This window comes from Eupeodes corollae, chromosome 3, assembly GCF_945859685.1.
Source record: "Eupeodes corollae chromosome 3, idEupCoro1.1, whole genome shotgun sequence".
Taxonomy (NCBI): domain Eukaryota; kingdom Metazoa; phylum Arthropoda; class Insecta; order Diptera; family Syrphidae; genus Eupeodes; species Eupeodes corollae.
The window spans coordinates 63081414-63093435 of NC_079149.1; the positions used below are offsets into that span (position 1 = coordinate 63081414).

General features: G+C 34.6%; 2 protein-coding genes across 2 annotated transcripts; one reads left to right on the top strand and one right to left on the bottom strand.

Moving 5' to 3' along the window:
• The first annotated feature begins 4972 nt into the window (after positions 1-4972).
• Positions 4973-6302, top strand: LOC129951978 (SAGA-associated factor 29). The gene is made up of 3 exons (XM_056064379.1): positions 4973-5132; positions 5197-5815; positions 5984-6302. The coding sequence occupies exons 1-3, from the start codon at positions 5094-5096 to the stop codon at positions 6184-6186; spliced, it is 861 nt and encodes a 286-aa protein (XP_055920354.1). The 5' UTR covers positions 4973-5093; the 3' UTR covers positions 6187-6302.
• Positions 6244-7287, bottom strand: LOC129951979 (mRNA turnover protein 4 homolog). Its single transcript, XM_056064380.1, has 3 exons — positions 7151-7287; positions 6848-7095; positions 6244-6786 (listed from the first exon to the last, which is right to left on the bottom strand). The coding sequence occupies exons 1-3, from the start codon at positions 7176-7178 to the stop codon at positions 6316-6318; spliced, it is 747 nt and encodes a 248-aa protein (XP_055920355.1). The 5' UTR covers positions 7179-7287; the 3' UTR covers positions 6244-6315.
• Between the last annotated feature and the right edge of the window lie 4735 nt (positions 7288-12022).

Genomic DNA, 12022 nt, shown 5'->3' on the forward strand with positions numbered 1-12022 from the left:
TTATTGGCGTTCCACATTATCCACACTCGCAACGAATAAAATAATCGCGCGTACTTAACCTAAAAAACTCATTCCTGTTTTGGTTTCGGTGGTGACAATTGTCAAAGTCAAACTTCATTCGCAACAAATTAAAAACTCTAATGTAAAAGAAATGTCAAAATCGACGAATATTCGTTCATTCGTTGGTCGTGCTCATGTGAATTTTGCTTTAGACATTTTTTATTTGATGAGTAATCAATACAGCCACGACAGAACTTAATTGATACTAATTTATTTCTAATTTTGCAAATGCTCTTTATGTTACTGAAATGGGAATCTCATTGAAAGTTATCCTACAAAATTTTGGAAACTTGTAAACTTAAAGAAAAAATCAGATCCAGTTAACTTCACTTTCAAGAACTTTTCATCAGATAAAACTGTTAATATCTCTAATAGTACTTTTCCACCAAAAAATAATCCGAGATTTAAGGCAAATGATTTAAAATAAATCATGAGGTGTTTCCACCAAAGAACAGGAGATTAATTTGACGTTGTCATAACAACCAATCTTAAAAAGTTTTATTTTATTCTTGTACCTATGTATTTATTATTTTTGTATACTTACATTTAATTTCGTTTTTGATTTCTTTCGTTTTCGTTTTTGAGTTGTTTATTGTTTATTGTCGGTTCAACAATTATTCTCCGAAACAAAAGTTTGTTTGATTTGACAAACTAATGTTTCCAAGTAGATTTCAATGAGTTTTATTTGAAATCTTCATTTGAGGAGATTAAAATTTCTATTGTAAATCTGTGAGATTTCAAGGAGATTTGTGACAAATCTAGCTAAATCTCGGTTTAGTGCCCGGTGGAAACGTAGTATAAAATCTCTATTGTAAATCTGTGAGATTTCAAGAAGATTTGTGACAAATCTAGCTAAATCTCGGTTTGTGCCCGGTAGAAACGTAGTATAACGCTTTTGCAACAAATCTTCGTGAATCATTTGTTAATAGACCCGTAGAAGTTGATGAGGTATATTTTCATAATCTTCACTCCTTTTCGAAAACAAGCTGTAATCACATACCTGTGCTACAGAGTATGGTCCTTAATCTTTTATCCGCGTTGAATGATGACTGTTCAGCCAGCCCCGATAGTATTCCCCCGATAGTATTAAAAAAGTGTAGTAATGCTTTAGTTGAACCCCTTATGTTTTTATTTAAACTTTCTCTAAAAACAGGCTAATTTAAGAAGTCATTTCTAACACCAATTTTCAAGAAAGGTAACAAGGCAGATATAAGCAACTACAGGCTCATTGCAAAGCTCTCTTGCAATTCTAAAGTGTTTGGACAAGTTGTTGTAAAAATATAGCATTTTTTAGTTAAAATCTCATTTGCAAACAGCAACATGGTTTTGTGAAAAAAGATCGACCTTTACAAATCTTATTACTTTCTCAAACATATGTTCAAACGCTTTAGAACAAGGTTATGAAGTTTACTGTGTATACACTGACTTTTCTAAAGCTTTTGACCAACTAAGCCACGGAATTATTTTATTTAAACTTAAAGCTCTTGGTTTCCCACCATTTACAATTTTTCTTAGCTTGGATCAAATCATACCTTAAAAACAGATGTTCAATCTGGTGTTCCCCAGGGAAGTCATTTTGGCCCTTTTCTATTTATCTTGTCTATTAACGACGTATCGTCCTGTCACTTGAGTGAATTTCTAATTTTTGCTAATGACATGAACATTTTTGAGATAATAAAGTCCACCCAAGATCGTACCCTTTTAAAAGCCGACATTGATAGTTTCACATTTTGGTGTGGCAAAAATAGCCTTACCCTCAACCCTTCAAAATGCCAGACGATAACTTTTACTAAAAAACGAAAAGTGTATTTGATTATTGTATATCACAGCAAAAACTCTGTCGCTTCCCCACATTTAAAAATGTAGTGTTCATTTCTATTCCAACTTAGTTTACACATCACATTAATTTTATTGCGAATAAAGCAAGTTTTGTGCTTGGTTTTATAAAATGCTGGGAAAAAGAGTTCAATTTACTCTTTCTTTGTATAATTGCCAAGTTTGACCTCATCTTGAATATGCTTCGCAGGTATGGACTCCCCATCACGAAATTCATGGAAAACGTATTGAATTAATTCAACCTAATTTCATTCGCTTTGCCCTAAAGGGTCTTCCTTGGGATGATCCTTATGATCTGCCCCCCTATGAACATCGTATTCTTCGGCTACAAAAACAACTTATGGAATTGTTGTGACCTGTGAAATATGACAATTCCATAAATTTAGTTTTGCAAAAAAAAAACAATGAGTTTGGGATTTTTAGTTAATTGTTTCGATATTTAACATAATTTGATATTTTCAGAGCAAAAACGTTTATAACGAAGAGAATACAATTTATTTTATGGTCTGTATTTTCATTTTAGATGCTGCCAATTACATACCATTATGAAGGAAGCAACTTTCCTCAAGAATCTGGTAGACAAAGCAAACAAGGAGCTGATTTACAAATTCATTTTTTCATACAATATTTCTCTTAACAAAGTAATATCAATTTTTTAACGACAGACGCTAGCCACGTTCACATTGCAGCTGGTGCGTCTATACTTTCTGCATTTTTTTCACTAAAAAGAAGTAGCAAAATTAATTTTTCCTAAATTATTGCAAAAGGTGGACAAAATATAGACACAATACAAACTATTGAAAATTGATACTAATTTTGACAGAAACACATGAACGACATAATAACTAGGTGTGTTTATACACAATATAAAACCATACACAAATTTCAGTCTACGGAACTTGGTGGAGCCCCGTGGCATGATGGTTAGTGCGTTAGACTGTCATGCAAGGGGTCTTGGCTTCAATCCCTGCCAGTGACATCTTAATTAAAAAAAAAAAATAATTTTCGCAGGTACTGCCTCTTGGGAGGAGTTGACAAATTCTCCAAGAGTAATTCTTGTCATGAAAAAGTGCTTTCTCTAATTAGCCCTTCGGATTCGGCCTAAAATTGTAGGTCCCTTCCATTCCTGAGAACAGTACTCGCACACAGGAATGGTTGAGAGTTGTAAGTCACTAGGCCCGGTTCACAACGGACTATTGCGCCACCCAGTTTATTTGATTTCACTTGGTAGAGCTGTTGTAGAAGATTTGTTCAAGGAATTTTTTGTAAACGTCACTTTACTGTTCCACGAGCATTTTGGTTTTATTCATGGAATATTTGAACCCACAGCTTACCTCTTATTTCTTGGTTTAGTAAACTTGCATATTATATTAATGAGGTAAAATAAACTCTTATTAAAGTTAGAAAAAACAAAATACATCCCAAACAAATTATTAAGAATACATGGTATTCTTTAAAATCACTCTACATAAAATTATAAATTTATCAAATCTTGTATAAAATAATCAAACAACAAATTACCAATACAAAATATGATTGACATTTTTTTGCCATGGTATTAGTACTCGTTTTGTTTATTGGAACTAGATTCATATCTGTCAAATATTAATTCAATTTTGTTTTTTATTTGATGGACTTTAGAAAAATAAAACTAACTTAATTTAATAAGTGGTTTTCATACATAGCAGGATACCTGTCCAATCTAGATACATTTATCGACATTTTAAATACAAAGCTGTTTATCTTGTCTCAAAAATTTGCTGTATAGATTAGAATATGCTAAAGCAATGAATTCAGAAAATTTGTTTGCAAATTAAATTTTAAATTTTAACTCAAATTTAAAATTCCAAGCTGGACACTTTATCTTTGCCAGTTTATCACTGCCAGTTTACCTCTGCCAGCTTTCCACCGCCATCAGATTACCACTGTCAAGTTTATTTCCATCCCCTTAGTTTTTTTTTAATATTTGATACGAAAAGTGGCCTGTTTTGTTTTAATTATTTATTGAAACAATTGAAAGTCAATTGAAGGCTAGTTTTAAGTTTCTTTTTTTTCATTAAGATCGTTACAACAATACACGTGCGTGATCTTGGACTTGACCATTATTCACAGCCAATTGAACACGGCTAGTTTTTATAAATGATTTGCCAGAGGTTAACTGGTAAAGGTAAACTGGTAGAGTCACGTACCGTTTAAAATTGCACCGATACAAAAATGCAAACAACTATTTGAAATAAGTCTTGCTGCATAAATATCCTTAGTATTTTATTCAATTAAACCAGATTCCAAATTTGAGTAAGAATTATTTTCCAATTCTTATAACACAATCATATTTGAATTCTTAACACGTAGCTTAGCAATTTTACTAACAAAATTTCAGCAAGAAAATGAGATTAAATAGAACAAATCACAAACCAAATCTGTTTTTTTAGAAATACAATCAAGGGGCGACTTTCCATTACCGCAGAAAGAATTTCCTTAAGGCGAGGAAAGACCCTTTAGGTAAGGCGCGCACATGCAACTTTTTCGAAAGCAAATAGTTCGATCGTTAGTTGCCGAAACATCGTCCACATAAGCAATTTCGAAAGTAATTAACGAAATAAACCAATACACACTAAAAATGTAATCACCTTGCCTCTATTTTTCTCTCTTTTGCACTTACAGAAAATTATTCAACGATTTAGTTAAATGTCCACGCAGTTAGCTGTTATTCCTCGTGACACAAAGTAAGGAATTGGTTCGAGGTGATCGTCTAGTTTATGTCAAAACACAAACTAAAAAGTTGGTCGAATCGGAGACAGAACACAAGTCTATGGTGCTAAGTTTAGAAACCAAACAATTTCGAAAAAAAAGTTCACCTTCTATCACACAATTCAAAAAAGGTGATAATACCACAAAGCTTATTTTTGATTATTGAAAGAGTAGAATAGTGAACTGTGCTTATATCCCTGAGAAAATTCTAAGAAATATCAAAAATATAAACTGGCCAATTTTCTAATGCTGTTTATTTTCAGTTTGGGTCCAAATCTCAATGACAGTTGAACTATCCTATCCCTCCAATTCATAATCTTTGATTTTGTACAAAACAAAACAAAACGTAAACCAAACAAAATATCAAGTTTTACGAAAAGTGAAAATATACTCTTTTGATAAGATTTTCATCTACATTATACAAATTTGAAGTTTGTAAGATAATAATGCCATTAACAGCGGAGAGCGCTGCATTACAAATACAAGTAATTTTTTTTAATAAATTGGCTGCATTCAATTTAATGGAAACACTTAAATAATTTAATTTAGGATCGCCTTAAATCACTTCAGAGGATTATACACGAAATTGAAGATGAAAGGAGGCGCTGCGAAACGAATTTAAATGGAATAATTAGGGCTCAGATGTCCAATTTGCCACCACAAAAATTGAAGAGCCTTTATAAAACTGGTCTCCAAGATGCTGCTCAAGAGGAATTAGTCATAAGACAAGCTCTAGCTAAAATTCAAGAGATAAGAAATATTAGAAACGAACGGCGTATTCAAGCTAGAAATGCTGGAAACAAGGAAGCAATTCGCCGTGGTGCCCAGCTGAAGATGCTACAGGTATCAGCTCAGACCTTACCTCTCTTCGTGAGCAAACCTGGTGAAAAGGTTCCACCATTATGTGGAGCTGTACCCGCAGAGAGTAATTATATTGCCAGAGCTGGAGATATTGTTGCTGCAGTGGTAAAAGGTTTGGAAGACGAAGAATGGATCCTTGCTGAGGTGGTACAATTTCTTAGTGGGCAAAATAAATACGAGGTGGACGACATCGATGACGAACAAAAAGATCGCCATGTATTAAGCAAACGCAAAATAATTCCTTTGCCCCTGATGAGAGCCAATCCGGAAACTGATGGCCACGCACTTTTTCCAAAGGATACGATGGGTATGAAAAAGATTATTGTTTTTTTTTTCTTTACCTACGAAGTCAATTAGTTTGCATGTCTTAAATAAAGCTGTTTCCACATTTTTGCAAACAGCTTTTAAAGTACTTAAGACTTCACAAGAAGCGTTGACCAATTTTTGTAAAATAGGTTTAATTATTTTTTCATAGTAATGGCGCTGTACCCTCAAACAACTTGCTTCTACAAAGCAATAGTAAGCCGACTACCCCAAACATCAACAGAAGAGTATGAACTTCTTTTTGAAGATAGCAATTACCCATCGGGGTATTCACCACCACTTCCAGTAGCCCAACGTTACGTTATTGCATACAAGCCGACCAAGAAAAACGCTGGAGGCCTTTCTTCTGCATGACATCAAATCGTTTCGGATAACTCGTGCGAAAACTTGTAGCCCCAAAATGAAAAACAGTTTAATCTATCGAATTGTATATTAATAACCATAATATAAAAAATAAATCTTATTTTAAATGGTAGTTTAAATCTATTCATCATCACCATCGTCACCATCATCCTTTTCTTCCATTTCAACATCGTCTTCACTTTCACTATTGCTCTCGTCTTGTTTGCTTGAATCGTGCATTTCGAAACCGTCTTTTTGATTCCAAGAACATTTTATTGTCAGACGAAACTTCGCCATCTGGTTACCTATTAGTTTAAGTATCCTCGCTTGCTCTGGTGTAAGCACTTTTCCCTCCTCACACACGGTATAGTCACTGTAAAGTGTAATAACTCCCTTCTCAAGTTTTGTTGGCATTCCCAAAGAGCGCAAGTGTGGCTCCATCGAATGGGCAAAATCTTTAAGGGGTCCAGCAGGTAATACAACAGTTTGCGTTGCTACAAATCCACTACGAGCATACTCTTCCGCCCAGTAATTTTTAGCCCATTCTAAAACCTCTTCTTTGGATTTTTCTGTAAACAAAAGACCACATTGTCCCAGCAATTTTCGAGAGACCTTACGGAGAAATCACCAAAATGAATAATTATTAAATTATAATAAAGTGTTTGAAGGGTACCTTGTGTAGTTCAGGTTGGATTTCTTCAGCTTTGGTGCGTCCCAATCCTATTTGCATTATTCGATTTTTTCCAAATATAAATCTTGAATTTTGTTTCCATTCATTACGAAGCTCTTTTAAAATATTGTTTCTCATATTTTGTACTGAAAAAAGAAATATATTTGGGTATTTCTCAACGCATCTTCGTATGTCTTCGATGATTTGTTGCTTCCAAGCAAGACCCTTTTTATCTGTTTTTGTCAAAGAAACTAAAGAACGAAAGGTTATACACTAGAATTTTAGTAACTTATTATTAACACGAACTTTTCTTATCTCTTTTTGATTTCGGCATGTCGGAGGTGGACTTTTTTAGAGAATTAAATTAATTTTTTTTAAATAAACGACTTGAACAACGACTTAGTTGAGCACGTGTATTTTATTTTCTTGTTCCTTGCTAAAATCCAAAACAAATTATAATTTGACACTTGTACTTGTAACAACTCCATCTAGTTGTTCTTAACAAAACTAGGGAAGAACTGAAGTTCATGTTTACTTTCTTTACATGCAGATTTTTGGATCGAGTTGATCTTAAAATCGTTGAGGTGAATTCAGGAAAACTTAACTTGTTTTTTGCTCCATAACCTTGGTTCCGTATGAATATCGTACAAACAGTCAACATGGCGAAACATTTTAATTCATTAAGTTGCTACAGTATACTTTTTCTTTTCAAGCTGATATTTTTTTTATATGCCAGATTAATTTAAATAAGGTTATAAATTTATTTCAACACAAAGTTCTATATTTGAATTAAACCAATGTACGTGTATTTTAGAAACTTACTCCTGTTTTATTTTGTACAATCAGTTTTTTGAAGAACGATTTGACATCTTTGAGTATTATTTCTGAACGCAACCTTTCACAAATCAACATAATGTCATTGTCAACTTATTCAGTGAACTCAACAATTTCATCATGGTAAAGTAAACGAACGAGCAACGTCTACAAATATATAAAATTTCTATAGAAATTCAGAGCCGATCTAAAATCGACCGTGTGTAAGGTTTGGCTCTGTCGATCTCTTTGGATTTTCAACTAGTCAAAAAACAAAGAGCCCTAGTCAACTAGCGAAGGTGCGGGTTTTCCATGAGTGGGGAATCAACGAGTCAAGTGTCTATTTGTTCAATCTTATTTACCCATATTAAAACTACCTAGCTAAAATCTAATTAAACAAATCCTTAATGTTACTTTCCTTTTTAATTCTTTCTGGTTCAGTTACCAACTTAACCTACCTCACCTACACCGGTTTACTTCTACCAGTTTACCATGGCTGACTTACCTCTGCCAGTTTACCTCTGGACAGTTTACAGCTAAGGTAGTTTTTCTACTTACAAGTTTCGTAATTTGAATATATTTTTCTGAACAAATGAATTTTTATTTGAAATTTATTTTATAAAACCCTTTTATATGGTGAATACTATGTTTTTTTTCACGGGTACTGCCTCTTGCGAGGAATTCACAAATGCCCTAAGAGCAATTCTTGTCAAGAAAAGTGCTTTCTCAAATAAGCCGTTTGGATTTGTCTGTAACAACTGTAAAACTGTTGTTCGAGACAATTATCTTTATTTTGTATGGACATTAGCTTAAGATAGTTAACTCCATTTTTCGTCCGAATGTGTTGCCGTAGTAAACAGGCACTAACAAGTATAGTGCAAAAATTTAAGTCTATAAATGTTGTGTGATATTAGTTTTTCAACCGGTTGGTAAAAATGTCAAAAACATCTATGCCGTCCAGTCGTCCATAAGACCTTAGCAGGTCTAATCAGCCAATTTCACGACGTTCTCAAGAATGAGCCATTGCTCAGACCACATTATGACATATCTTACATGAGAACTTTGTTTTTTTTTAAACACAGCGTAATCAAAAATTTTGCCCAAGGTCCAAATAAAAGACCGCTTTAAATGTGTCTGTGGTGATCGTGTAAATGAAGTCCAGTTTTACTAACAGTTTCGAATTGTTCTTCAAGCCGATAGTATAAATTTGGAAATATTTCAAATGATTGAAGTTTTATTTATACAAGTCCTTATTTAAAACCCTTTAATACAATGAGGAATACTTTACTTGCTCAGCAGGTATATTCTAGTTGTTCACAATGGGTGTCATCTTTAATCTATATCCAGAGTTGGTTTAATCGAGACCAATTTTTTTCATAAAGGTTTAGATGGTTTAAGCTGATCAGCTGGTTTCGATTGACCAATTTCATTGAAAAAAAACCGCTGAACTTTTTCTTTAAAACTTCCGAATGCTTGGATAGACCTTATTAACCAGATAAATTTATCTTAGCACAAACGAATTGTCAAAATGTATGAGACTTTTTTTGAGGAGAAGATAAATTTATATCAGGAATTTGATGCGGTAAGTAGAAAAGTAAACTTGATATCCAAATAGTCTTTTCTAACATTGAATTTATATTTTGCAAAACAAAACTAAGTACACATTCGAATTTTGAAGAAAAAATTGAGTCAAAACCCAATGTAAAATATTTTTCTCTGCCTGAATATTATTTACATAATCAAAATGAATTTTCTGCATAGATAACTGTCTTGCTTTGTTTTTTTTGGGTGTTTTTATAGCAACATTCGGGGGCTAAGAAAAAATGTGTGTTCTGTATACGTCCATACTGTTTTAAACAGACCAGCTGTTCTGGCACTAAGTGAAACCAGGTTGGCCAAAATACCGATCATACGGAGTTTAACCTGCATGGTTATAGGTTAGTGCCATTATTCTTTTCTCACCATGGTTTAGCCGTTTACGTCCGTAATAATGTTGCCTACCAGCTTCTGCCACAGTATGGCCAATGTATTAATACAAATTTTAATTATATATGGTTCAAATTTACTGTTCAAAGACGCATCATTCATACTTGTTTTATTTATCGCAGACTAAGTTTGGATAGTAATTCGACTTCAAACGAATTCGATTCGCTGACCGACTCTATCTAGAGAATTGTATCCTATTTTCCGCGGATTGAGATCGTTGTTACGGGCGATTTTAATGTACACAACTTTTCGTGGCTACGTTATTGGGGTCAGACAACATCCGAAGGAAGGTATGCCGAGATTTTTGCTGAGTTAAACCACCTGGCTCAGTTAGTTGATGAGCCAACTCGGATTCCCGACGTTGCAGGTCAATCCGCCAACACTCTAGACTTGTTTCTTACTTCTGATCCTAATAAATATACTGTGTATTATCGCCTCTAGGCACATCAGACCATTGTGTCATATCTGAAAATTTCTCAGGCCAAAAATCGACGGTTAAAGTTAAAACCCCTACGAGAACCGTTTGGCAATATGAGAAAGCCAACTGGGACGATCTCAATGAATTCTTCAGGAACTTCAACTTAATTCTTTGCGGAATGAGAAACTTTATCTCGATTAGGGTAAAATCTATCAAATCCAAAGAAAACGCATGGTTTGATTCGAGCTGTAAAGAGGTTATTAGGATAAAAATTGTTAGTTTCCGGAATTACAAAGCCAACCCAAGTTAGGAAAACCGGAATAAGTTCAAACAAGCAAGAAAGACCTGTAACGGACATATAGGACACATTAAATTTTTGCATGACCAGAAATTACGGCAAAAAATACTACAACGTTCAAATGGTAGTAAAAATGTCTGATCATTTGTAAAAAATGTGCGTAACACTACGTCTTCGCCGGTTCCGACGCTTGTTTCCAATGACACTCCCTATGTAAACTCGATTAATAAAGCCAATTTACTGGCAGCACAGTTTGCTGTTAATTCGATGATGCCAGTGAGTGACATGACTTTGCATGTACTTGAAAGCGTTAACGATTCTATGGGACGAATCTTCTTTCGCACTCGTTCAGTTACTAGAGTACTTAAAAATCTTGACATTCAAAAATCCGCTGGCCCGGATAGTATCCCCGCAATTGTTCTGAAGCGGTGTTCTTCAACGCTGGGAAAACCACTGCTTAAGCTTTTCCATCTGTCCTATTCTACAGGTCTCTTTCCGAGTGGATGGAAAACTGCATTTGTCCAACATGTCCCTTAAAAGCGAATCCTCCTCCTCCTCTAACTATGGTCCAATTGCTTTACATTCCATCTTTCCAAGGTCATGGAAACGCTTATCAATTTTCGGCTTAAGAAATATCTTGAAGAACGAAAGCTTCTTAATGACCGGCAGTATGGCTTTCGTTGCAATAGGTCCAGTGGTGATCTCATGGTTTATCTCACCAAACAGTGGACCAAATCCTTACATCGCTTTGGAGAAAGTGAGATTATTGCACCTGATATTTCAAAGGCATTTGATAGAGTTTGGCATCAAGCTCTCTTATCGAAAATGCGTGCTTTTGGTATAGATGAATCCTTTCTTCATTGGGTTAGAAATTACCTTTCGGACCGTTCAATTTAAGTAGTATTGGATGGGTTAAAATCTGATATTCACAAAATTAACGCTGGTGTGCCCCAGGGCTCCGTTTTGTCTCCGACGCTCTTCCTTATTTTTATAAATGATCTTTTGTCTGAAACTTCTAACCCACTAAATTGTTTCGCTGATGACAGTACCCTCAGCTTTTCATATTCATTTTTAGATTCTCCCTGTTCTTCGGATGTGGACTACCATCGGCAGCGTATGATGAGCTCATTAAATTCTGATCTTGACAGCATTGTTCAATGGGGAATCAAAAACCGTGTAGAATTTAATGCTTCCAAAACTCAATGCTGTCTGCTGTTGCAAAAGCGTAACCCTCCCCCAATGCCACTATCCATGAATGGTATTTGGAGACCGAACAGCTATCAGTCCTGGGTATGTGGATTACAATTCCCACATTTGGTCAGGTGCTCCTATAACCCACTTGAGTCTAGTGGACAGAATTCAAAAGAGCGCTTTAAAAATGATAGGTGACCGTTATCTAACTGAAACTTTTGCATCTCTCGAGCACCGTCGTAAGGTTTCATTTCTCTCATTATTTTATCGCTACTTCCATAAGCAATGCTCTAATGATATAGCCAGTTGCATTCCTCCCCTCAAACAATTCAACCGTAATACTCGTTCTTTTAGGAATTCCCATCAGTTTACCCTTGAGCTCAATTCTAGTCGTACTGTAAAGTACAGAGATTCTTTTTTTACTCGCACTACACGAATGTGGAATGCTTTACCAGACTCAATATTTCCCACT

What these genes read in the sequence shown, in the direction of transcription:
- LOC129951979 (XM_056064380.1), bottom strand. Translation starts at nt 7,178, where the DNA reads ATGCCGAAATCAAAAAGAGATAAGAAAA. An exon ending in ATCAAAAAGAGATAAGAAAA is followed by an intron (nt 7,096 to 7,150) that starts GTTCGTGTTAAT and finishes TTCGTTCTTTAG; the next exon opens with TTTCTTTGACAAAAACAGAT. An exon ending in TCCAACCTGAACTACACAAG is followed by an intron (nt 6,787 to 6,847) that starts GTACCCTTCAAA and finishes TTTCTCCGTAAG; the next exon opens with GTCTCTCGAAAATTGCTGGG.
- LOC129951978 (XM_056064379.1), top strand. Translation starts at nt 5,094, where the DNA reads ATGCCATTAACAGCGGAGAGCGCTGCATTACAAATACAA. An exon ending in GCGCTGCATTACAAATACAA is followed by an intron (nt 5,133 to 5,196) that starts GTAATTTTTTTT and finishes AATTTAATTTAG; the next exon opens with GATCGCCTTAAATCACTTCA. An exon ending in TTTTCCAAAGGATACGATGG is followed by an intron (nt 5,816 to 5,983) that starts GTATGAAAAAGA and finishes ATTTTTTCATAG; the next exon opens with TAATGGCGCTGTACCCTCAA.